The sequence below is a fragment of the Actinia tenebrosa genome, unplaced genomic scaffold, assembly GCF_029948245.1.
Source record: "Actinia tenebrosa isolate PJP-AT-01 unplaced genomic scaffold, QUT_ActTen_1.0 PGA_scaffold0__85_contigs__length_37466705, whole genome shotgun sequence".
NCBI classification, from domain to species: Eukaryota; Metazoa; Cnidaria; class Anthozoa; order Actiniaria; family Actiniidae; genus Actinia; species Actinia tenebrosa.
The window spans coordinates 32,752,646-32,778,980 of NW_028292569.1; the positions used below are offsets into that span (position 1 = coordinate 32,752,646).

At 35.1% G+C, this 26,335-nt stretch overlaps 2 protein-coding genes across 4 annotated transcripts; one reads left to right on the forward strand and one right to left on the reverse strand.

The window, feature by feature from the left end:
• Positions 1-104: 104 nt before the first annotated feature.
• On the reverse strand, positions 105-23,455 carry LOC116292220 (uncharacterized). Of its 3 annotated transcripts, none has more exons than XM_089024168.1 (9): positions 23,373-23,455; positions 11,758-11,798; positions 11,143-11,524; positions 10,257-10,280; positions 9,539-9,919; positions 8,321-8,392; positions 7,026-7,088; positions 4,029-4,094; positions 105-2,807 (listed from the first exon to the last, which is right to left on the reverse strand). In XM_089024168.1, exons 3-9 carry the CDS (start codon positions 11,441-11,443, stop codon positions 193-195), a joined length of 3,522 nt encoding a protein of 1,173 aa, XP_088880294.1. In that variant the 5' UTR covers positions 11,444-11,524; positions 11,758-11,798; positions 23,373-23,455; the 3' UTR covers positions 105-192. The 3 variants fall into 3 exon arrangements, with proteins under 3 accessions (XP_088880294.1, XP_088880288.1, XP_088880299.1); XM_089024162.1 differs by lacking the exon at positions 23,373-23,455 and adding an exon at positions 20,381-20,492; XM_089024173.1 differs by lacking the exon at positions 23,373-23,455 and adding an exon at positions 18,239-18,334.
• A 94-nt stretch (positions 23,456-23,549) lies between these two features.
• Positions 23,550-26,113, forward strand: LOC116291462 (uncharacterized). Its single transcript, XM_031698631.2, has one exon. It carries the CDS (start codon positions 24,210-24,212, stop codon positions 25,215-25,217), a length of 1,008 nt encoding a protein of 335 aa, XP_031554491.1. The 5' UTR covers positions 23,550-24,209; the 3' UTR covers positions 25,218-26,113.
• The last annotated feature ends 222 nt before the right edge of the window (positions 26,114-26,335 follow it).

Consider the following 26,335-nt stretch of genomic DNA (forward strand, 5'->3'; position numbering starts at 1 on the left):
TTGTAGTTGTATTGATATCAAACCACTTGACATTTATCAATAAATACTCTTGGATTTTCAAGGGATTTGTGTTGAGAAAAACAAATTATTCAGTCCAAACAAGATTAAACTCCAATATTTACTTTATTATCTCATACAATATTGTACAAATAATTACAGATATATTCCAGTATAATTCTCTTTTTCACCCATCTAAATAATCAATATAACACCAGGTTTGTGTTTTTTTACAAGTTGTTTTACATGTTTCTTACATTCTGCAGTTATTTTCTTATTGCTAAATAAGGCTAAGTATTTTACATGACAATCATCTTGCATGATGACCCTACAAATACTCTCTGCTTCTTCATCTGTAATATTATTCCCCCCTAGGTATAGGTGAGTTATTTTAGTTTGTGTTAGTACATTACAAATAGTGCTCACTCCTTCATCTGTAATATTATTCCTCTTTAGGTTTAGGTAGGTTATTTTAGTTTGTGTTAGTACACTACAAATACTCTTCACTCCTTCATCTGTAATATTATTCTCCCCTAGGTTTAGGTGGGTTATTTTAGTTTGTGTTAGTACACTACAAATACTCTTCACTCCTTCATCTGTAATATTATTCCCATATAGGAGTAGGTGGGTTATTTTAGTTTGTGTTAGTACACTACAAATACTCTTCACTCCTTCATCTGTAATATTATTCTCCCCTAGGTTTAGGAGGGTTATTTTAGTTTGTGTTAGTACACTACAAATACTCTTCACTCCTTCATCTGTAATATTATTCCCATCTAGGAGTAGGTCGGTTATTTTAGTTTGTGTTAGTACACTACAAATACTCTTCACTCCTTCATCTGTAATCTTATTATACCCTAGGTCTAGGTAGGTTATTTTAGTTTGTGTTAGTACACTACAAATACTCTTCACTCCTTTTTCTGTTATTTTATTGCCATTTAGCTCTAGTTTGGTTATTTCAGTTTGTGTTAGTACACTACAAATACTCTTCACTCCTTTTTCTGTTATTTTATTGCCATTTAGGTCTAGGTCGGTTATTCCAGTGTTTACTAATGAGTCAGTTATTTTTCCTACACATTTATCATCTAAACCACATTGAATCAGGTCCAGTTTAGTTATAAACGAATTACGAACAAGTGAACGACAAACAACAACACCAAACGAGGTTAAAGATGACTTAAAAATGTGCAATGTATAACCACTAGATGACTGTGGATGTTGTTCTTTTAGTGAACGAATGATATCCAACAAATACGATACGTATTTCATATCAGCATCAGTTACTTTATCAAAACCAATGATCCCATCACTATTACAGTATCTATAGTACAGATTATTTATGGTTTGTTTAGTTAGTTCTTGCTCTCCATACTCATACAGACACTGTAACATTCGCAGTTTATTTAGCTTAAATCTATTATCCTTAGGTGATATCTGTTGGATTAGTTTATTCATTAGTTGTTCTCCATCTTTTTTCTTCGACAAAAGTCCACACATGAACACAAACGTCTGATTACTCACATCCTCTGGGATTTCTTTATATTTTACAAAAAAAGAAGCAGAGAGATATTCCTGCAGAGTCAAATGAGTGAAACTAAACTCTGCTTTTGTTTCAAAAGGAGTAATTCTAATTCCAGGAACACAATGAAGAATGCCGCTTACTTTCAAGTTTTTAATTTCGTCCTCGGAAAGGTCTACTTTTTTCATGTCTTCTTCGTCAAAAATATATTTACTTTCCTTCTGTAAATTAGCAGCCAATTTTGCTAGTTTATCTAGCGTTTCTTTAGCTGTTTGCTCAGTATATTCTGACATTTCTGAATATTTGAGATTTGCATGGAGTTTTTCTATTAAGACTTTAACAACGTCATCATAAAGATCAGTTATTTTAGCGGGTAGATTTTCTGTGATTCCTGAACGACTAATTCGCCATTCTAAACACCAGCACAACAAAAAAGACAATAGCGGAATATGACAAAAACTTATTAGGTTCTCATTTTTTTCTACTTGTTCGCGTACCATCTTTTTTGTTTGTTCTTTTTCTGGTTCTCTGAAATATTTGTCAACATACTCGGTGACTTGTTCAGGTGAAAAGTCCGAAATTTCTACGTATCGATCAAATTGGACTTTCCCCAACTTCTCGGCCTTGCCTGGCCTTGAAGATACCAGAACAACAGAATTTCTTAAAACCTTTCCTCTAATCAGTTTAGAACAAAGTGCAGGGATTGGCATCTTTTCTTTGGGATTATTTGCATATCGTTTCTCGTAATCGCTATCGATTTGTTTACGGTGCTCTTCTGAACATTCATCAAACCCGTCCAAGATGATCAGTACCTTGGAGGGATTTTGAATTAAATGTTCAAATAATGAATCGTTGACAACTGAATTGTCGTCAAGAAGGGGCGAACAATTCAGTAATTCTTGTAAATTCATCTTTTTGTCGCCCTGTAAACTGAGCTGACGGAACTTCAACAGGTAGGCGAACTGAATATTAGGAGTGTTTTCGTTTTGAAATATTCTATTCATAGACCAATCTCGTATGAATTTCTCACAGAGAAAGGTTTTACCTATCCCGGGTTTACCGGTAAGAAGTAATTTTGGATTTTCTCCTTTCATGTCAATGAAAATATCTTCGTATTTCTCAACTTTACAACTCATCGTTCTTGTTGCGTGGTCTTGTTTTTTATCTGCATAATATACTGTCAGATTGGTAAAGATGTCGTCTGTCTTTGCACTGGGAATGTCATGTGCAGCCATGATTTTAGTTTGGTTTTCTGTGTTGGCTTTTATTGCCTCTTTTAGCATTTCGGAATCTGGAAAAAAAAGGATATTTTTAAAAACAATATTCTAAACACTGCTGTTGTCGATCTTCATGAAATCCAATTTATATGGTAAGGGAGGTAAGTGTAATATTCTTTTTCTTTGAATGTGTGGTTTCAGAAAAATCCATACCCTACATATGACATTACAAGGTTTGTATAGAAAAATTTTTAGTGGAAATTCCAAAGGGGTGGGGGACCTTTTGTCAAATATTCTCCATGGTAGGGTGTGGAAATTATCTGGAACCACACAATAAACAGTCAGTCCTAATTTATTCAATATCATTTCCAGCAAACCAATCATGTTGGAAAAGTGAAATTTATACACTATATACCAGATGAATACATCCACACACTATATACCAGATGAGTACATCCATACACTATATACCAGATGAGTACATCTATACACTATATACCAGATGCGTACATCTATACACTATATACCAGATGAGTACATCTAGACATCTATATACCAGATGAGTACATCCATACATCTATACACTATATACCAGATGAGCACATCCATACATTTATACACTATATACCAGATGAGTACATCCATACATCTATACACTATATACCAGATGAGTACATCCATACATCTATACACTACATACCAGATGAGTACATCTATACACTATATACCAGATGAGGGCATCCATACATCTATACACTATATACCAGATGAGTACATCTATACACTATATACCAGATGAGTACATCTATACACTATATACCAGATGAGTACATCTATACATCCATATACCAAATGAGTACATCAATACATCTATATACTATATACCCGGGGGGGGGGGGGGTACTCCCATATATGGACTATACGGGGATGATCCGCTGAACAGGGTATGGTTTTTCAAGCTTCTTGTCATAAACAGGGTATGCAATTTCACTCAAGTTCCAATTTTTTCCTGAGTTTCCTGTCATATTCAGGGTTTCTCCTTTTGTATTGACCGAAACTGGTTATTATGGTCTTCAAAAAGCGATACGCGAGCTGGCATGATATTATTATATTGAGTTTTTTTGTCATAAACAGGGTACCCCTTTTAGAATCCCAGCGGAACACCCCTACCCAAATCCTGGCAGAGTACCCCCCCCCCCCCCCGGTACTATATACCAGATAAGTACATCCATACATCTTTACACTATATACCAGATGAGTATGTAAAAGAAAACATGTAGAAAAGTGAAAGATACCTTCAGCATGATCCCTCTCTCTGTTGTTGATTGTAGTTCTTGGTTTTTTGGTCTTGACATCTTCCTCTAAAAACACAAAAATCCCACTTTTTACAAATTATAAATAAAGAGGATGGTTTTGCTCATTTGGGAATGTCACATTTGCTATTGTGTAAACACTTATTTCAAAAAAGGTTGTTAAAGTCAAAGACAATAGGCAATTAGACAGGTCATTCCAAGATACAAGAATAGCTGGAATGACTTGTGTTTCTTTATATTATGCTTCTCAAGAATACAGAGCCCAATATTGAGAAATTCAGTGTTACTTTTAGTAGACAAAGTTATTTTAAGTCCTCAATTATTTGTGTTTAGATGTATGCCAATAATTCCTTTTTCTCTCTCCTTTAGCTCTGACCACCTTTAGAGGTGTATGGAAATATAAGACAGGTTTGTAACTAGTTTCTTCTGGGGACTTAAAAATGGTATACACTTATTTCAGTAAAGTTAGTCACCAAAAAACCTAGAAAGCTGAGATCACTGAGGATCATGGGAAATTTTTAATATCAAACAAGTAAAGCTTTTGATACAATTTGCAGCTTGAGGATGCTCAGAAGAGGTGAGACTAACTGGTAAAAGATCTAAAATCCATCAACAGTTATTAAAGCGGTTGAAACATCAAATGTAACTACTCATAATCCTTGTTGGTCTCAGCTTTGTAGCTTTTAAGGCGACTAACTTTATTGAAATAAGTGTATACACCTATTTTCAAAAAGGTTGTCAGAGTCAAAGGAGATATGTAATAGGTGATAAGTGATAGGACATTCCAAGACCCAAGGACATGCAGCACGCGTCTACAAAATTTCATTTCATTTTGTTTTCAAGCTGGCTATGGCAACTTCACTGCAGGGCTGGTCATTGGACAATGTCTGGCGGGAATTGGAACTTGAATGGTCAAATTTTTGTCTTGCTGGTCATAACGTTGTTATACTTGTCCTCACATAGTCTCTCACACTTCTGTTGTCGGTCCTAAATCAACTGTTAAAATCACTGACCATTTTGTTTGTACCACTTCTAATGTTGTATATTGTATTAAATGTACCCGCTGTAATCTTTTGTATGTGGGCGAGACTGGCCGCCGTCTTGGTGATCGCATTTGCAATCATCTTTATGATATTCGCAATAACGATCCCACCAAACCAGTTTCCCGCCATTTTAATCTAGCTAACCATTCTCTTTCTGACTTCATTGTTTTCGGTCTTTCTTTGCTTAACGGCAACAATGATTGTCGCAAGACCAAAGAAATGCGGCTTATTCACCTATTGGGCACTCTTAGTCCCAACGGGATTAATGAACGCTTTATTTTCAACTAACCTTTTCTTTTGTCTTTTGATTGTTTGTTTTTGTTTCCTTGCCTACCTTGCTCTCATTGGTTTCTTTTGTCTTATTCTATCATATATACACTCCTTTCTACCACTTCTTTCTCTTTTACTCCGACGAAGGACTAGCGTCCGAAACGTCAGTAAGTTTTTTCATCTTTTCACGGTGTATAATTTACCTTTTCATCATTACTGTTTCATTAGAAACACCGACGCAGCTCACACTAGTTTTTAGCTAGTTATATCTTTTTTTGATCACAAATGTTGAGCCAGAAATGAGGTATGGCTGAGCTAAAACTAATTTGGCCAGTCATAGTGACCAGAGGCTGACCAGTAATTATTCTAAGCTATGCACTGGAGAAATATTTTCAATGGAGAGTCATTTGGTTTTTAGAAGCTTAATATTTTCATTAAACAACACTGTTCGGTAGTACAATTCTGAAGGTTGTGGGTTCGATTCCCAGCGAGGTTGGAAATTAATTTTTCTGAATTTAATTCCAAGGGTCTTTCGCCCGGTATAACCTCGTTCCCAAGCACTATAACTTATCTATATTTCTATATCTTCATGTTCTTTTCCTAGGTCTCTTAAAAAGAACCACAATTAAACTGAGTGGTATCTCAGAAAATACAAAAATAGCTGGAATGTTTCTTACTATTTAACATTCTCATCAAGGACACAAAGATTAATTGTTGAGATATTCAGCGTTGCTTATTAGTCGATGAAGCCATTATAACACCTTGATTATTCCTGTTTAGATGCATGCCCATTAATCATTTCTTTCTGTCTTGCAATGACCTATTGCTTATCTCCTTTGGCTCCAACAAACTTTTTTGAAATAAGTGTACATACAGAAAAGGGTAATTCACATCAAAACCCCTATCACAGGTTTTACAGTGTGACTACTATAACCAGGGCCACCTAGATAGCAAGGACCAATCAAATTATAGAATGAAAACAATACATTCTAACTTTGGGTAGTGCAGCCAATCAGAAAGTAGCAGAACACAATACCATTCAACATATCCTTTTATTCCCATGAGAAAACAACAATGGCTATCTAGTTGTTTACACGTAACATCTGCAGGGTCAAATTACTATTCTCATACAATCTAGGTTTCCGATTGGTTCCACTACCCAAAGTTGAAATGAATTTGTTTTATTCCACATTTTAATTCAGGTTCTCTTGTTTAACTGGTCTAAGTGGCCCCGGCTACAGTTATTGCACTGTCAAAACGTTTTTCTTATCAACTTGTTTATTAAGATAGTGTTAAAGAAAGAAAACACCATGAAGCACCATAAGCAACAAAACACCTACATTTGAATAGGTGTGGAGGATTAAATGCACAAATGGATATCTTTTTTCACTGCATGCATACCCAACTCTGAAATGTTATTCCTCTTTATCTGACCCATAAAAATTCAAAACTCTGGACCTAATACATTGCTTTTTTGGTAATGACACACAATGGTTTTGTATTTCAGATACTCTTACTCTTTATAACTTGGAAGTGTTGTTCTATTATTTTAAACATACGTAAAAGGTTTTAAGAATTTACTGGAAATTTCTGTGTAAAAATATATTAAAATTATACTATTATGAACTGCAGTTTAACAAATTCAATTCAAGTTCAGAAAACCAACCTGGCTGGACATCAGCTGCTGACCTCTTCTGACCTTGTTGCCCTTGACTCAACACTTGATCAACTGTTAAGAATGACAGGAAAAACACTGATATTAATTATGCTAATTACATACAATATAACCTGACTGGACCATTACAGTCACCATACCATCCACTTCATGTCATGTACATGTACTACCACTCTAACTGACATCTTACACACCATAACCTGACTGGACCATTACAGTCACCATACCATCCACTTCATGTCATGTACATGTCCTACCACTCTAACTGACGTCTTACACACCATAACCTGGCTGGACCATTACAGTCACCATACCATCCACTTCATGTCATATGCATGTCCTACCACTCTAACTGACGTCTTACACACCATAACCTGGCTGGACCATTACAGTCACCATACCATCCACTTCATGTCATATGCATGTCCTACCACTCTAACTGACATCTTACACACCATAACCTGACTGGACCATTACAGTCACCATACCATCCACTTCATGTCATATACATGTCCTACCACTCTAACTGACGTGGCGCTGGACTTCTTCGTTTGATTGAAGAAGTTAGTGAGTTTTTGCTAGTTTAGTGTGCGAAATGACCACTGTACCCCATGCGTTCTTGAATAAGTTTGTTTATATTTATCATTTCAGCATGATTTTTGTTAGAGATTCAAAATAGGTATCAAAGATCAGGAATTAAAGAGCCCAAAGCAGAAAATTATTTTGATAAAATTTTATCATGGAAAAATCGGATCACTTCAGTTAGAGCTCGGAATTTTTTTTTGTAATTTGGCCTCTATATTCTGTTTTATTATTATATGAGGGTTTATTATTGCTTATTTTAGACAAGTTTACAAACGAAGTTAGAGAAATATTACAGGTTTACTAAAAAAGGCCTTTATGGGATAACTGTGTTGTTTTACCACCTTAGGTGTGAATATTGACACCTTTGACTTGCATTTTCAAAACAAAATTTTAGAAAAGGTATTAGTCATCATATGCTTTTTGGTATAAACATCGTTCTCACTCTCATATGACGTCATCAGGAAAAATGGCCGCCATTTTATAAACTCAAATATCTTTTGAAGGAAAAAAGATATTTCAAAAAGTAGATCATAGATCTTCAATCCAGGCAAAAAAAAAAACAGCAAGTCAGAAAATTGATCACAGTGGCACTTTAAAAAGTAAAAAACCTAAAACGATATTATAATGTAAACACTTTGTTTAAGAATCAACACCAATAGCCAACCAATAAAGCAACAAAAAATGAATATATTCTACATTACCTTTTACAGGAACATCTCGTTCACAGCATACTGAGTGCCTTCGCTGACTTTTATCATCCTTCATTGATTTACCTGTAATACATATTTATACAAATAAAATAATAGAAAATCAATAGTTTGAAACATTCAAAATACGACCCTTTGCCAAAATGGCAGCCGAAAATTGAATTGTGTTAAAATAAAAAAACAATAACAGCACTGGAAAGAGCACCTTAACTTTTAACCCTAAAAGAGATTCATCATGTCAGGTGTTATATCGGCCAAGAAAACTTTAGTTGAAAATTGACAAATTTACAGACGTTTGTATTTCTGGGGGTTAATATAGCGTACAAGTTTTAACCCTCAGACATTCGACATTCAAATGTCTTAACTAAAGTTTTCTTGGCCTATAAAACAGATGCCATAATGAATCATTGTAGGGTCGCTAAAAGTAAAGATGCTCTTTTCAGTGCTGGTATTGGTTTTTCACATAGTTTACTTTGAACTCATTCAAATTTGAGGTCGCCATTTTGGCAAAAGGGTCTAATACAGGGAGTATGGGTAGGAATATCTGAAATCAATAGTTTGAAACAGTCAAAATTGCAGGGACTAGTCTATAGCCATAGGAATCGCTAAAGCTAAGAAGATACTTGTATATAATAAGTATCATCAGGCCTACTCTGGGTCCTTATTCAGCATTAAACTCTCGTTCAATAAACAGATTGCATTGTGGTCTAGATTCAGTATAAGGCATGATGAACAAAAGATGTTCGTACCTAAGCTAGACCAGAATACAACATGTTTATTATCTCATATAGGTCTATGGTAAGGTCTTAATACGTTCCCCTTTATACGAGTTACAATAATCAATTATTGGATGAGGTTTTGATGATAATCGGAATTATCAATGTCGAGGCCAATAACACTTGCCAAGACATTGATAATTTTGGATATCTTTCTTTCTTTCCGATTATATGGAATAGTCCAACCCGAATTCAAGTTTTGAATCGGTTATATTATCTCGAAACCTGAGTCTTCGTATTCTCGGAAAGAATGATAAAATTCAATATTCGAATAATGAAACCACTTATGGGATCTAGGGGGTAAGCTTGAACTGTTTTGGCTGTAATGCTAACAGGGTCAACCCCCAGTTTCTGAACTATAACAATCATCACAACCAACCAATCAAAACAAACAAAATAAAACCATATATAATTTTGAGAAATATATTAATCTTACCTTTTACATCGAAGAGGATAAGATTATAAAGAGCTTCATGGTATTCTTCCTCGTCTATTGTAACCTCCACGTCAATCTCTTCTCCTTTGCTCAGTTCCTTCAATTCTTCCATCTCATTGAGGGATTTTTTCAGTTTTTCTTTCAATGACCCATCCTTGTAGCTCTGCCATAGCCGTTTTACTGATGAAATGCTTGAGACTTTCAAGACGAAAACAATCGAGCCTCTAACAACATCAATTAATTCGGCCGCAAACTCCACAAATGGTTGAAGGTTTAGCAGTCTTTCAGGATTGTTCCCATATATTCTCATAAGGATTGCTCCTGCTATAGTTATTTGAACTCCTCTTGATGAAACCAGAGTCTTCAAATGTATCATTGTACCTGCATGATGTACAGACATTGTATTTACAATAAGAATGTTTTAATCTGGGGCCAGCTGGGACTCATGTAGTCTGTCAAATAGAGCTTTTAATGGCCAGCTTTTGATATTCTAGACCTACCCTGGGTTATTTACATACCCCGCATTAGATAATCTAAGATCACCTAAAATAGACTCTATCATTTTTAAAATTAGATCGCCTTAGACTGCGTTATTTCGCCTACCTTATAGAAGTCATTTATCAATATTTTTAATAAAGTAATAATATAGACAACAACATATGCAATGAGGTATAAGTCACAAAAATAAATGAATTAATTGTTATCATATAATAATTACCATTGAGTGTTCTCCTGAATATTCCTGAAAGAATGTTAATAAATATATGAGAACCTACATGTATACATGTTTGTATCACAGGCAGTCCAAGCATGTATTGTGTTAGTGTACAATTTAATGTAAGTGTATCTGATCAATCTGCTATGGTCACTAACTCAGGTGTTAGATCATAGCAGCAATATCTTCACAATCTTAACTTTTACTAACAAAATAATAACATGGTCTTTCAAGTCATGATATTTTTTGGTATTGTACAAACTCTCCCTTCCCTCGTCAGCCAATTGAATATTGCTATACAACTGTGAAAGCGTTAGGGAATTGGTGCACATATAATTGATATAATTTACATACTGTGTGTTTAATTTAATGCATCACAGGGAGGAGGTGGGGAGGAATGGGGTTTTCTACAGTGAAAAAAAGAAATGGTCATGGTAACCTTTTCGGGTTCAAATATAGATCTGAGATTTAGTATCTCTGGTACCACTTAGGGTGTTGCGTTTTACAGGTAATACCGAGAGATATCCGATATTAGCTCAGCAATGTAAGCTGGATCCAGGACATAAATTACTTTCAGTTAATCATCTGACTTTTCTATCACCTTTCAGGGGTCATTCTCAAAATTTCCGATAAGCATCCCCACCTTTTTACATGTATATGGGATTTCCCTTCTCCCCCCTCCTCCAGAGATGCATGCAGCTCTTTTTTCATTACTTTGATTCTATTTCCTTGAGAATACAGTATTTTGTCAACGAGGATACCCTTCTGAAGTTGAATATCTAGCTTATAAAACTATCTAGGTTAAAGGTCTTTTGATAAACATATTCTATGAATAAGATAAATGGATGTTACATAATATGGTTCTTGACTGAACTTCTCCTTACATTACCTGCACAATCTGCTTCGTATTCCTCAACTTTTTGCTTCAATTCTTCTAATCCAATCTTAACTAACACTTTTAATAACTTCACATTGTTTGCTCCGATAGCACCTTGTTTTTCCAATGCTTCTACAAACTTTCCTACAGTATCGATTTCTTCTCGTTCATTTTCAGTGAGTTCAGAGAGAGCTGTACGAAAACGATCTTTGAGCTCAGCTAGAGTGCCCTTTCCATCTTTGATATAAGCATCAAGTTGACGGATAGTGTCTACCCTAAGATTGTCAAACTTCGTCGAGTCTTCAATTTCCATGGTTGCTAAACTTCTTGTGACATCACCTGAACAATCCGCATTGAATTCCTCTAAAGCACTCTCATTTCGTCAGAATTTACGCTAAATAAACATAAAAAGTATAAAGATATGTTCAATTTTTTATTTCATTACGTATCTAACCTGTTTTATGAAAAGGTAAACCCCCCTAACATGAGCTTGGCTAGGTGGTCAGAATTTCACAGAATTGCTTTCGAAGTGAAGGGTCATTTCTTGGTTTGGCTCGTTGTGCACGCCCCCCTACCTCCGCCCCCCTAACTCCTATGTCAGCCATCTAGCACTAATGGGTCTCTTACCTTAATATTCTTGGTGTGCATACACTGACCGAGTCTTGGGCCTGCAACAAAAACAAAAAACAAAAGCATTAAAAAACAAAAAACCAAAACCAAAACGAAACAAAGCCTTAAGCCTAGCTTCAAAACTAGGCTTGGCTTTACTTTACTGATGAATAAAAGAATACAAAAAAGAAAAACTATATAACCTGCATATAGCTAACGCTAGTCTAGGCAGGTTAAATTCACAGAATATACACGTAGATTTACAAAGATGTCTTTATATGTTAATAATAAATAAATGTTAATATCAGAGTACAAAGAGCTGAATAGGAAATGAAAAGTAGTTCACTGAGTAGAAAATGAAAAATAGCTCATTACAGATAGACTTACTTGAAAAGTTTGAAGATCTCAGTATCATAGCGATTAATATTAAGATCGTTTAATAAAACGGTTTTGATTTCCTTTTGGAAGTTTTTTTTGGATAAATTCCTAATGAAAGGTGGTATTTGATTCCATAGACGTGCACCCACTCACAAGAAGGAATCTTTTTGAGTGTTTAAACGTGAATATCTAGTGTAGAAATTATCACTGGCAGAAGATCTTGTTTCATAGGAGTGAATATCTTTTATGTAAGTAAAGAGTTTGCTAATATTACTGGGAATATAATCATATTTAACATCGTACATTAGCTGTGCTACTGAATAAAAATAAAGAGATTTGATTGGTAAAATTTCATGTTCAATGAATATCGGTATTGCACTTTGAATTGATTTCACGAAAAATATTGACATTAGAGCGCGCTTCTGCAGAATGAGCAATTTATCAGTAAGCTTTTTGCAAGCTTGCCCCCAGGTACATATTCCATATATCAAGAGCGGCTGTAAGAGAGATTTATACATTTTGATTAGAGTATTTTTTGGAACAAAATGTCTCAATCTGCTAAGAATACCCACTATTCTACTTACTTTTTTGCTTATATAATCAATATGAGGCTTCCAAGATAATGTACTATCTAATAAAACACCAAGATATTTCACATAATCCTTTTTTTCAAGCTGTATATACGGCGTATATACTGGTTACTTTTATAATCCAAGATTTTAATGTTCAATGAATGTTTTGGTTTGTTACGAGCTGAATGGAATAAAACAAAGTTTGATTTTTTGATATTTATGGTAAGTTTGTTTGCAGTGAACCAATCATGGAGCTTTGTTAGTTCATTGTTCATTTCCCTTTCAAGGGTTTTTAAGCATTTATTCGAGTGAAGTATATTTGTATCGTCTGCGAAAAGATGAAATTTTAAAATATTAGAGGCCATACTAATATCATTTATGTAAAGGAGAAAGAGTAAAGGACCTAATGTAGAACCTTGAGGGACCCCAAAATTAATTGCTTCTTTATTCGATATATGATTACTAACACTAGTAATTTGAGTTCTCTCAGACAAGTACGACTTAAACCAATTATAGACGCATCCTGTCACGCCATAAATATAAAGTTTTTTCATGAGAATGGAGTGGTCAACAGTATCGAATGCTTTCGCTAAATCAATGAAAACTGCACATGTGTATATTTTGTTGTCCATATTATGTTGTATTGTACTAATTATATCAAGAAGTGTATGTTGTGTGGAGTGATTTTTCCTAAAGCCATATTGCATGTCAGAGAGAATATGATGTTTATGTACGAATGTAATTAATCTATTATACATTGTATTTTCAAAGATTCTGTTAAACACAGAGAGAAGTGATATAGGTCTGTAGTTACTAGGGTCTGTACATGTATCATCCTCCGATTTATAAATAGGACAAATTTTGGAGATCTTAAGTTTTGTCGGATATCTACCTGTTTGCACAGATAAGTTCATCAGTTTCGCAAGATGTTCACTGAGAAATGGTTTAGATGCTTTTAAAAAATTAACTGGGCATGAGTATAGACCATAAGCTTTATTATTAGATAGCGATAAAATTTCATCATCTATTTCAGATGCTGTCACAGGAGTGAAAAACATGGAATTAAGTTGATTTATATTTTTAAGGTATTCGGTAAAGTGTCTTGGACTGCGGAATTCGACTAGCATAGTTTTTTCCTATGGCAGCAACAAAAGTATGGAGAATGTTAGGTAACTTGTGTGGGTTACTAGTAACACGATCGTTAAGAGAAGAATCCTTTAAAGCTGAAACTTGTTTGCGTTTACTCTTATTATTGTGCAAAAATGAGTTGATAGCTTGCCAAGTCTTCTTTGCATTCCTTTGATTTACTTCAAAAAAAGAATCAAAATGATTTCTTTTACTTTTTCGTATAAGAGAAACTATTTTGTTCCTATAGTAAAGATATCGGTCTTTATTTCCAGGCATTAATAACTGATTTTTAATCCTTATAGACTCACGAATTCCCTCGGTTATCCATGGCTTGTTTAGCTTTTTAATATCTCGCTTACTTAGCTTTTTCAGAGGAGCAACTTTGTTGACAATATTGTTTATTTTACGATAAAGAGAGGAGAAGATTTTGTCAACGTTATTTTCTGAGAAGAACGCTGTGAGATCAGTTTCAGAAATTTCTTTCACAAATTCCCTTTCAGACGATTTTGAAAAGCGTCTAACTTTTTGGCGGTATGTTTTATTGGTTCCTTTGCCAGAAGGAATGATGCAAAATTATGAGAAATGGTCAGTAATATCAGTAATTAGATTACCGCTGCAAACTCCAGAGACAGGATTGTTAATTAAAATGTTGTCAATAAGAGTTGCAGAATTATTGTAAACACGAGTGGGTTTGTCTATTGTTGGAAACATACATACCAGCTTTGTAAAGAAAGTAAAAACGTTTCGCTATATGAACAAGTTTCCGATTTTAGCAAATCTATATTGAAATCACCTAAGATATAGATATTTTTTTGTGAAGAGCTGTAATTTTCTAGTGCATTTTCAAAGTATGAGAGAAAGTCATTTGCACAATTGTGCTGTCTAATACACAACTCCACAAATGACATTCCGTTTGTCGCTAAAAAGAATTTCAATCCACAATGCCTGATATGCTTCATTAGATGTCCTTTCCAAGACAGAATAATCAACCTCTTTGTTTATATACATGCCAACGCCTCCACAAGAAAGAGGCGTAGGCACAAATTCAAAAGCATAATTTGCGATATTCAAATTGACATCCAAAGATTCATTTTTAGTTGTTATTTTAGTTTCGGATAACCCTATTATGTCAAAGTCGATTTCTACCTCATTCAATAAATGAGATTCAAGATTCTCAATATTTTTTTCTTAAACTACTAATATTAGTATGCAACATGGAAAACGAGTCACGAGATTTTGCAACACTATTTGTATTTATCATTTGTTTGAAGCTGTTTGGTGAATAGTAATTAGATCGAATCAAGTTGCTAGAGTCAATATCAATACTTTGCCTTGTATTAAGCCTAAATAAATCGAAATCATAAAAACTATGTAATTTGTCTAAACTCTTATATTTTTGGTAGGGAGACAATTATTTATCAATAAATTATTAAATTGACCATGAACACTCAAGATGTTTTGCCCATAATATGGGAGATTTTTAAGTATGTTGTGTTTTGTGTGAATTTTTAAATGAAATTCAATAAATTATCAAGTTACTATTAAATGGAACTATTTTATACTTAGCTGAAATAAGTTATCAATATTTGAATTCATGAGTCAAAGTTGACATCTTGTCTGTAACTTGAGCGTGTCGTTCGACGTAGTCCACCTCTCGAGTTGTACTGCATTCTTCCTCCATTAGATCCGTGTTCTGGATATTCAGGAGTCACGATATTCTTCAAATTCTCTAATACTTCATAATTGGTAACACGAACCAAATTTGAATGATCAGATTGCTTCAATAAGACGTTAGAGTTTTTGATCCAGCAAAACTTGTAACCATACTCCTTCTGAAATTTTTTGGTCTCGTTGAATAAATCTTGCGTTATATAATGTAAATAAATATAAATATCTATATACAATGTTAAATATTATAAAACTGTGGTATTCGATAGAGTCAGTGATAAGTTCATCAAAATGCTAAACAATAAAAATGTGCCTTTAAATGTTTTTTGAAATTATCAATATTATGAATGTTCCTGATTTAGGCAGGGAGAGAATTCCATAATTTTGGTGATGCCATACCAAACAATCTATCTCCCAGAGTTGCTGCCGATTTTGTTAGTGGTGTAGTTAGCAATACTGCATTGTTGGATTGAAGGCTGTATTTAGAGTTCTGTCTGATGTGTACCAGTTTGGATATGTACGAGGGAGCCATGTCATGCAATGCTTTAAAAGTAATAAGGATGATATCGAATTGTACTCTGTAGGTGACAGGCAGCCAGTGCAACTCTTTTAACAAAGGTGTGATGTGGCTACATTTTGATGTTCTAAATACGACACATGAGCATCCTTTCTTGGAAGTCTTGTTTATGATTGCTTTGACATCATACTTGGTAAATTCTTTGAAGTGGTGAAGTGGTGTAGCATTGTCAATGATGTCATCTGGATGCTCTGTAGTGTCTACGTTGTCTTGCGTGAAGTGTTTGTAGATGCCATTAACTTTTTGAACAAAGTAGTTCCTGATATTATTGGCTGCATCTTCAGAATCTGTGCTAGCGGGCGGTGATAAAGTTTAAGAGTCAGAGAGCAAGTAGTTCACAGTTTTGAAGAGCTCATGCTGATCATGGCAGTTTTCATTTACAAGGTCGGTCAGGTGAAGAGATCTGGCTTTATTCATGAGCATCATAGTAGCGTAGTTCTTTGCCTTTTTAAATTCGGCTAGATGGTCGGCCTGTTTGATAGAGCATGACTTTCGCTCAGCACGTCGTCTGGCAACGATCACTGTTCGGATTTTACTGTTGAACCAGGATAGGTGGGGTTTGTCGATGACTACTTTGGAGCATGAGAGAAGAGTTGTACTTGTCAGCAATGAGGTCGAGATCAATAGTCAATAGTCAATAGTAGAATCCTGAGTAAGCTTGGCAGAAGCGAGGTCATCTATAAATGCCTTAATATCGACATCTTTGAGCTTTCTGTAAGTAATCAGCTTCTTGGATAACTGTGGTTTAACTGAGTTTAGAAGGCATTTGAGTATGGAGATTGAAATCACCAACATTAATAAGTGGTTCAGGTGATAGTATGATTTCTTCGACGTAGGAAGTGAACTTGTTCAAGAATGTAGTGGTAGTCACAGGGTGTTCGTTGGAGAAAGGCGGACAATATAAAGTCATAAGTTTCGTGGTGAATTTGCCGTGATGGATGACAGCTTCAAAGCATTCATAAGACGGTTTAGTTTTGTTCATAATCCCTTTGATGGTTAGGCTGGTTCTGTGTCAAAGGGCAAGACCGCCCCCTTGTCTTTCAGTTCACCTTCGAGAGGCATGTGGAATGTAGCAATGGCATTTGGATAGTATAAACAAAGTTGTTTATGTTGTTTGATCTGTTTTGATACTTGAAGAACAAACCGACTGCATATCCATATTGTAGTTGGTTCAATGGTTATTGTTTCGAAGAACAATGTGTGGTAAGTAGAGTGTAACTTGATGCAAATTAAAAAGTATACCAATGTTGATGATCCGTGACATTGTGAATCAAAAAAATGGCCTATAACAGTGGGAAACGTAGAAATTTTGACAGTTTCTCCAGGCAAATAGCAGCATTCGGTATTTAGATGTGTACTTTCACTGTCAAAATTGTGGTAGAATAAGTTGAAGGAGAACAGGACAACGAAAAGCACAGAGATAGGCATGGCCTGTCGGACTTCATTAAAAATTCAAATACTGCTAACATGCGTCATTAGATATTTGTATTATTATCACATGAGCTCTGATATCCCATGACGTCTCGTCCCACCCAAGCTTTCACTTTGATAGTAACTCCTAGATCATACAACCTAGAGGTAGAATTTTACCATTAAATTCATCTAAAATCACTAAAGGTACAGTAAATAACAGTAAACTGAAATCTAAATAAGGAAAATGACTTCAAGTCTAAAATCTTAGAAGATTGCTCAATCTGATTTATGATATGCTTGATGATCACAGGAATGTGGCATCTGCAAATGAGTTGTTTCTTAGCAAATATCAGGACTACTGATTGTAAACTGCACCTAAATATTAGACTCTATGCAATTCACAGATCTACAATACATCATCTGATGTAGTACTGATGTACCTGGTACATTAGAACATGCACACATTCTTCCAGTCTACAGTCTACCGGGAACACCCCTTTACAGCTTCTCGTTCAATCTTGAATCAAAACTTTTCACTTACCAACGATATTGAACAGCTAACTAGCAACGATCAGTATAATCTCTTTTACGATACACTGATATCAACATCTTGTTGCTACACAGTTAGAAGTTTAGTATTCCTTGATTTATAGCACTGTGTTATATTACATACATCTTACACTAAATCTTATCTTAACATATACCTAGAGACCTACTAACGTATTGATGCATTCACGGATACAAATTGACATGTAAAACTTACTTGATCAGCAAGAAGGAGAAGAAGAAGAAGAAGAATGACAAAGAGACATGGATATTGGACTGTCACTTGGTGCCCCAGACGAATGAAACAGATTAGAATCAAGAATGTTTTTTATAGTCTCAGTTAACCAGAGCCTACATCACACCACATGTGATAGCTATGTGGCTTATGATTGGATGAAAATCAACACTGTGACAGATAATTGACAGGTATCATAGATATTATGGGTTGGGAAGCTAAATATAAATATAAAATGTTACCACCCCCAAAACAACGCCTATAATTCCTATGCCCAGCCAGGTATGAAATTCCAAATATATATGAATACCTAGCCTGAGTATCAGGCCTTCAATGAGAATGAATACCTGATGTATTGATGCATTCACTGATACAAAACTTGAACAGCGAGGAGAATATGAAGAGAGATAAACAACGCCTTCGATTTGACTTGAACCCTTAAAGCTCTTTCACAAATAAATTCTCACAAATTTGTCATGTAGCTAGAGTGAAGTAATAGGTGAGGAAGTCTTTTTCAACAGAGGATTTTTGGAAATATTATAATTGTAGAAGTATTGTTTGTAGTCTAGATGGTTTTGCTTTGCTTATATGAATCTTGATATTGAGGACTTATTGGCTGTGTGGGAGGGCCATACATGGAAATATTTGGCTGGGGATTATGCTGCACGGACTGTGGGTCGCAATCAGTTGTCCATTAGTGTAAATGTCTCTTCTATATACTTCATATGTGATTATTTATAGCAATTAACAGGTATAAGACAAGTAATGAAATACTTCATGATCATTTACATCGGTGAAATTTGGGCTTCCTGTGTTATGCCGATTCATTTTGTGCAACTGTTGCTTGACTGAAACAAAATGGTGGTCATATTTTAAGGAACGTTTTCCTGATTTTGTTCCTAGTTTTATTTGTAACCCCATTGATGGTTAGGCTGGTTCTGTGTCAAAGGGCAAGACCACCCCCTTGTCTTTCAGTTCACCTTCAAGAGGCATATGGAATGTAGCAATGGCGTTTGAATAGTATAAACACAGTTGTTTATGTCTTTTGATCTGTATTGATACTTGAAGAACAAACCGACTGCATATCCATATTGTAGTTGGTTCAATGGTTATTGTTTCGAAGAACAGTGTGTGGTAAGTAGAGTGTAAGTTGATGCAAATTAAAAAGTATACCAATGTTGGTGATCCGTGACATTGTGAATCAAAAAAATGGCCTATAACAGTGGGAAATGTAGAAATTTTGACAGTTTCTCCAGGCAAATAGCAGTATTTGGCATTTAGATGTGTACTTTCACTGTTGAAATTGTGGTAGAATAAGTTGAAGGAGTACAGGACAACAAAAAGCACAGAGATAGACATGGCCTGTTGGACTTCATTAAAAATTCAAATACTGCTAACATGCGTCATTAGATATTTGTATTATTATCACATGAGCTCTGATATCCCGTGACGTCTCGCCCACCTAAGCTTTCACTTTGATAGTAACTCCTAGATCATACAACCTAGAGGTAGAATTTTACCATTATATTCATCTAAAATCACTAAAGGTACAGTAAATAACAGTAAACCGAAATCTAAATAAGGAAAATGACTTCAAGTCTAAAATCTTAGAAGATTGCTCAATCTGATTTATGATATGCTTGATGATCACAGGAATGTGGCATCTGCAAATGAGTTGTTTCTTAGCAAATATCAGGACTACTGATTGTAAACTGCACCTAAATATTAGACTCTATGCAATTCACGGATCTACAATACATCATCTGATGTCGTACTGATGTACCTGGTACATTAGAACATGCACACATTCTTCCAATCTACAGTCTACCCGGAACAACCCTTTACAGCTTCTCGTTCAATCTTGAATCAAAACTTTTCACTTACAAACGATATTGAACAGCTAACTAGCAGCGATCAGTATACTCTGTATCAGTTTCTACTCTTTTACAATACACTGATATCGACATCTCGTTGCTACACAGTTAGAAGTCTTTAAATATTCCTTGATTTATAGCACTGTGTTATGTTGCACATATCTTACACTAAATCTTATCTTAACATATACCTATAGACCTACTAATATATTGATGCATTCACACATACAAATTGACATGTAAAACTTACTTGATCAGCAAGAAGAAGAAGAAGAAGAAGAAGAATGACAAAGAGACATGGATATTGGACTGTCACTTTGTGCCCCAGACGAATAAAACAGATTAGAATCAAGAATGTTTTTATAGTCTCTCAGTAACCAGAGCCTACGTCAGACAACATGTGATAGCTATGTGGCTAATGATTGGATGAAAATCAACACTGTGACAGATAATTGACAGGTATAGATATTATGGGTTGGGAAGCTAAATATAAATATAAAACGTTACCACCCCCAAAACAACGCCTATAATTCCTATGCCCGGCCAGGTATGAAATTCCAAATATATGTGAATACCTAGCCTGAGTATCAGGCCTTCAATGAGAATGAATACCTGATGTATTGATGCATTCACTGATACAAAACTTGAACAGCGAGGAGAATATGAAGAGAGATAAACAACGCCTTCGATTTGACTTGAACCCATGAAGCTCTTTCACAAATAAATTCTCACAAATTTGTCATGTAGCTAGAGTGAAGTAATAGGTGAGGAAGTCTTTTTCAACAGAGGATTTTTGGAAATATTATAATTGTAGAAGTATTGTTTGTAGTCTAGATGGTTTTGCTTTGCTTATATGAATCTTGATATTGAGGACTTATTGGCTGTGTGGGAGGGCCATACATGGAAATATTTGGCTGGGGATTATGCTGCACGGACTGTGGGTCGCAATCAGTTGTCCATTAGTGTAAATGTCTCTTCTATATACTTCATATGTGATTATTTATAGCAATTAACAGGTATAAGACAAGTAATGAAATACTTCATGATCATTTACATCGGTGTAATTTGGGCTTCCTGTGTTATGCCGATTCATTTTGTGCAACTGTTGCTTGACTGAAACAAAATGGTGGTCATATTTTAAGGAACGTTTTCCTGATTTTGTTCCTAGTTTTATTTGTAACCCCATTGATGGTTAGGCTGGTTCTGTGTCAAAGGGCAAGACCACCCCCTTGTCTTTCAGTTCACCTTCAAGAGGCATATGGAATGTAGCAATGGCATTTGGATAGTATAAACACAGTTGTTTATGTCGTTTGATCTGTATTGATACTTGAAGAACAAACCGACTGCATATCCATATTGTAGTTGGTTCAATGGTTATTGTTTCGAAGAACAGTGTGTGGTAAGTAGAGTGTAACTTGATGCAAATTAAAAAGTATATCAATGTTGGTGATCCGTGACATTGTGAATCAAAAAAATGGCCTATAACAGTGGGAAATGTAGAAATTTTGACAGTTTCTCCAGGCAAATAGCAGTATTTGGTATTTAGATGTGTACTTTCACTGTTGAAATTGTGGTAGAATAAGTTGAAGGAGTACAGGACAACGAAAAGCACAGAGATAGACATGGCCTGTTGGACTTCATTAAAAATTCAAATACTGCTAACATGCGTCATTAGATATTTGTATTATTATCACATGAGCTCTGATATCCCATGACGTCTCGCCCACCTAAGCTTTCACTTTGATAGTAACTCCTAGATCATACAACCTAGAGGTAGAATTTTACCATTATATTCATCTAAAATCACTAAAGGTACAGTAAATAACAGTAAACTGAAATCTAAATAAGGAAAATGACTTCAAGTCTAAAATCTTAGAAGATTGCTCAATCTGATTTATGATATGCTTGATGATCACAGGAATGTGGCATCTGCAAATGAGTTGTTTCTTAGCAAATATCAGGACTACTGATTGTAAACTGCACCTAAATATTAGACTCTATGCAATTTACAGATCTACAATACATCATCTGATGTACCTGGTACAATAGAACATCCACACATTCTTCCAGTCTACAGTCTACTGGGAACACCCCTTTACAGCTTCTCGTTCAATCTTGAATCAAAACTTTTCACTTACAAACGATATTGAACAGCTAACTAGCAGCGATCAGTATATTATAATCTGTATCAGTTTCTACTCTTTTACAATACACTGATATTGACATCTCGTTGCTACACAGTTAGAAGTCTTTAAATATTCCTTGATTTATAGCACTGTGCAAAACTGTGGAACGCGCTCAACAACAATACCAGAGAATCAAGTTGCCCCGTTATTTTCAAACAAAAACTTAAAAAGGACATATCTCAACTAAAGATGTAATAACTCTTTCCAGTCAAAATATTAAATTATGTAATAATTAGCTTAGTAGTAGATAAGATCGAGAGAGAGAGAGAGAGAGAGAGAGAGAGTGAGTGAGTGTGAGTGAGTGATACTTTATTTATACTCGAAAAAAATTCTATCAATATAAAAATTGCTTTACAAGAATGTCGAGTTAAATAAGAATACAATTTAGACAGCTAAAAAAGTTTATGAGAGTCCAACAGAAGAAAGCTTTCTTTTAAATTCCCTTATACTTCTAGCTGACTTAATATCTGAAGGCAAAGAGTTCCATGCTTTTGCACCTTCATAGGAGAACGCACGTTTGAGGTACTCAGTGTTTGGTTTCGATAATTTTAAACACTTTTCTCCCTTCCGCAAATTATATTTTGTAGTTTGATACTCAAAGCGGTCTCTTAAACTTTGAGGTGCAAGAGCATTCAAAGTCTTGTACATTATTGTGGCTTTATGTTTCTTCCGCCTGTTTTGAAGATTTTCCCATCCTAGAGACATTAAAATGTCGCGCGACCTAGTTTCATAATTACTCTTAGTTAATTACTCTTAGAGAGAGAGAGAGAGAGAGAGAGAGAGAGAGAGAGAGAGAGAGAGAGAGAGAGAGAGTGAGAGAGAGAGAGAGAGAGAATGTGTGTGGGTGAGAGTGAGAGGACTAGTATAGCTTAGGACCTAGGATTAGAACACGACCACATCAGCTACGCTGTATATAACTTATTGTGTATAAATAAATATTATTATTATTATTATTATGTTGCACATATCTTACACTAAATCTTATCTTAACATATACCTATAGACCTACTAATATATTGATGCATTCACACATACAAATTGACATGTAAAACTTACTTGATCAGCAAGAAGAAGAAGAAGAAGAAGAATGACAAAGAGACACATAACTTTTACTGTCACTTTGTGCCCCAGACGAATGAAACAGATTAGAATCAAGAATGTTTTTTATAGTCTCAGTTAACCAGAGCCTACGTCAGACAATATGTGATAGCTATGTGGCTTATGATTGGATGAAAATCAACACTGTGACAGATAATTGACAGGTATCATAGATATTATGGGTTGGGAAGCTAAATATAAATATAAAACGTTACCGCCCCCAAAACAACGCCTATAATTCCTATGCCCGGCCAGGTATGAAATTCCAAATATATATGAATACCTAGCCTGAGTATCAGGCCTTCAATGAGAATGAATACCTGATGTATTGATGCATTCACTGATACAAATTGACCTGCGAAACTTGAACAGCGAACAGAATAATTAGAGAGAGAAACGAAGCTGCCTTCGATTTGACTTGAACCCACGAAGCAGACAGGAAGTACAGTATAAGAGTGCATTAATGCATTCATAATATAACAGGTATCCTAATCCCTGTTCAAGAAACAGCTGACTTCAGGGTTGTGACGTTTTACCTGAAACAATTAAGAGTTTTGGGAAAAATCCTTACCTGACGAAGAAATGACAACTGTATTTTTGTAAGAGCTCTGAAAGTCCAAGACGTATTGGGTTACCTGTGGTGTCCTAAACCATGATGCATTGCGACATAATAACATTACGTCACAGTGTTTACAAACGAAGCACAACAATAACAAGACAAAACAATATCTCATGAAAAACATGCTGGAACTTTAAAAAAGACGGCCCGATTGCCGCGTTTTAGGAGCAAAACGAATGATAAATATGTTTTCTATTACGAAAAGGCTAGAACAGGCTAAACAAGCTGCCTGTCCAAGAGAACATCAAGAATTAGAGCACATTAAAGCTGGAAGAAACGCAGAGACCTCTTTTGTGGCGAACCTGAGACTTCAAAGCGGAATGGATGCTTCGTCTATTTTCTGCGGTCTTCGGGTTCCTGACGAATATCAGAGAAGAAGGAGAGAAATTGATGTCGTTTTACTTGTTAATTCGGGAATATTTTGTATTGAAGTTAAAAACTGGGGTGGAAATGTGAAGATAAGTGAAGACGGCAATTCTTGGATTCAAACAAAGAAAAGAAAAATGTCCGATAACTCATACATTACTAGCTTTGTTGAGCAAGAAAATGGATCTATCGCCGTGAAACAAAAGGCAATGTTACTTAAAGATCACTTTTCAAGAAAGGGGGTATTCATCCACGAAAAACAACTTAAATACTTCGTGATTTTTGTCAATAAAAACTGCGAGTTGGATTCAAAAATTCGCGAAGACCCGACTGTCATCACCCCTGACAAAACCGAGGAATTCAACAAAAGCTTCAAAAAAGGATATATAGAATCCCTCCACGAGGCAATAACCCCATCCTTGATATCTGGAAACCTTTCTTTCTCTGTGTTGAGCAGTCTAAAATCTGTCCTGTCATCTGTCGGGACATGGGATATTATTGAACTGAATGGGGGGAAGCGGTTGTACGGAGATTTCAAAGAATGTCCTGGAGTATCCCTTGATCGTAGTAAAACAGAAGCACTAGAAATATCCCATCAGAGGAACTATACTCTAAGTATGGCATGGGCAGCGATAGGATACACACCAAAAGTGACTGTTTCTCTTCTTGAGAGAAATGGTGCGGGATGGATATGGAATTCTTATACAGCGGTCGTCAAGATTCCTTATGATACTGAAATTGTTTTCAGGGTTTGTGGTGATGAGCGGGATTCAAAGATTTCTATCAATGATGTGATTCGAATCAAAATAAGTATATAATCACATCCTTGTTTAGTTAATTCTTCGTTTGCAATAGACGTCATAGTCGCCATGTTGGAAGAATTTGACAAACGATTTTTCAATGAATTCTTTTGTTATATCTTCCAACATGGCAGACATCCCTTTTGTTATTGTGCTCTCTTGGGATTGATTGCAAACCAAGAATATGGCCCATTCACTTTGATTGACAGATATCAATCAAGCTAAAATTTGATAGTTGCTATAAGATGTGAGAATGCAATTGATCTTATAATACTATACTCATTTAAAATTGCATAAGGACTGCAAAAGTTATGCAATTCAATTACTCAAGTATATTTGCAGAGGCATATATTGCCGGCATGCATGCCAGTAACCAAGCACAGGAAATTCATTGTAATGCTTTGTAAAATTGCAATTGAGATTTGCAGCATATTTAATGCATTTTTTTTTTTAAAGACTAAGAACAACCTCAAGATAAAATTTAGATGAGATGTCATGATAATAACTAGTGGGGACTGCTTTTGGTGTGTTGAATACAACAAGTGAATATGAATGACTATCGGCAACAGTAGTTGAGACTGACTTGGTGTGTCAATTACTACAAGTGGGTGGGAAGTTAAGGAAGCTTAAAACGTTTGTAACTATACTGAAGTTTCGAATATTAGTATTCATCAGAGTGAAAGAGGTGTACATGGTTGAAGACGGAGGGACAAATTTTTATGAATATATTTTGCAAATGTAACTTTGATTCATCTTATTTAAATAATAGACATTTAATAATATATTGAGCAGAACATTGTGCATGTAATGTTGTGTTTGAGTGCGTGCATAATTTGCTATTAATGTAAGCCTAATATAAAGTATTTTTTTGATATTTATTAATAAAAAATGGTCTTTTTTGAGACCAACTGTCATTCCCTTGAGTATCGTTTCTTTGTTACCCAAACATAATAATTGAGAAGATTGATTAACAGGAAAAAAAGCAATCCCATGAAATAACTGTTATAAACATTGCTTTCTGATTGGTTGGGAGCATGTGCTTTATCTGTGAGAGCACACAGTATGAGTGTAAACTTTCTAATTTCCGCCTGATAAAAAATAACCAATCAGCAGTTGAGAAATTTGTAAGTTATTGT

Excerpts from the sequence above, each read along its gene's own strand:
- LOC116292220 (XM_089024168.1), bottom strand. The coding sequence starts at position 11,443 with ATGGAAATTGAAGACTCGACGAAGTTTGACAATCTTAGGGTAGACACT. Across the intron at positions 9,920-10,256 it reads ATTCAGGAGAACACTCAATG|GTACAATGATACATTTGAAG; the intron begins GTAATTATTATA and ends TACATCATGCAG. Across the intron at positions 2,808-4,028 it reads AGAGAGGGATCATGCTGAAG|ATTCCGAAATGCTAAAAGAG; the intron begins GTATCTTTCACT and ends TTTTTTTTCCAG.
- LOC116291462 (XM_031698631.2), top strand. The coding sequence starts at position 24,210 with ATGATAAATATGTTTTCTATTACGAAAAGGCTAGAACAGGCTAAACAA.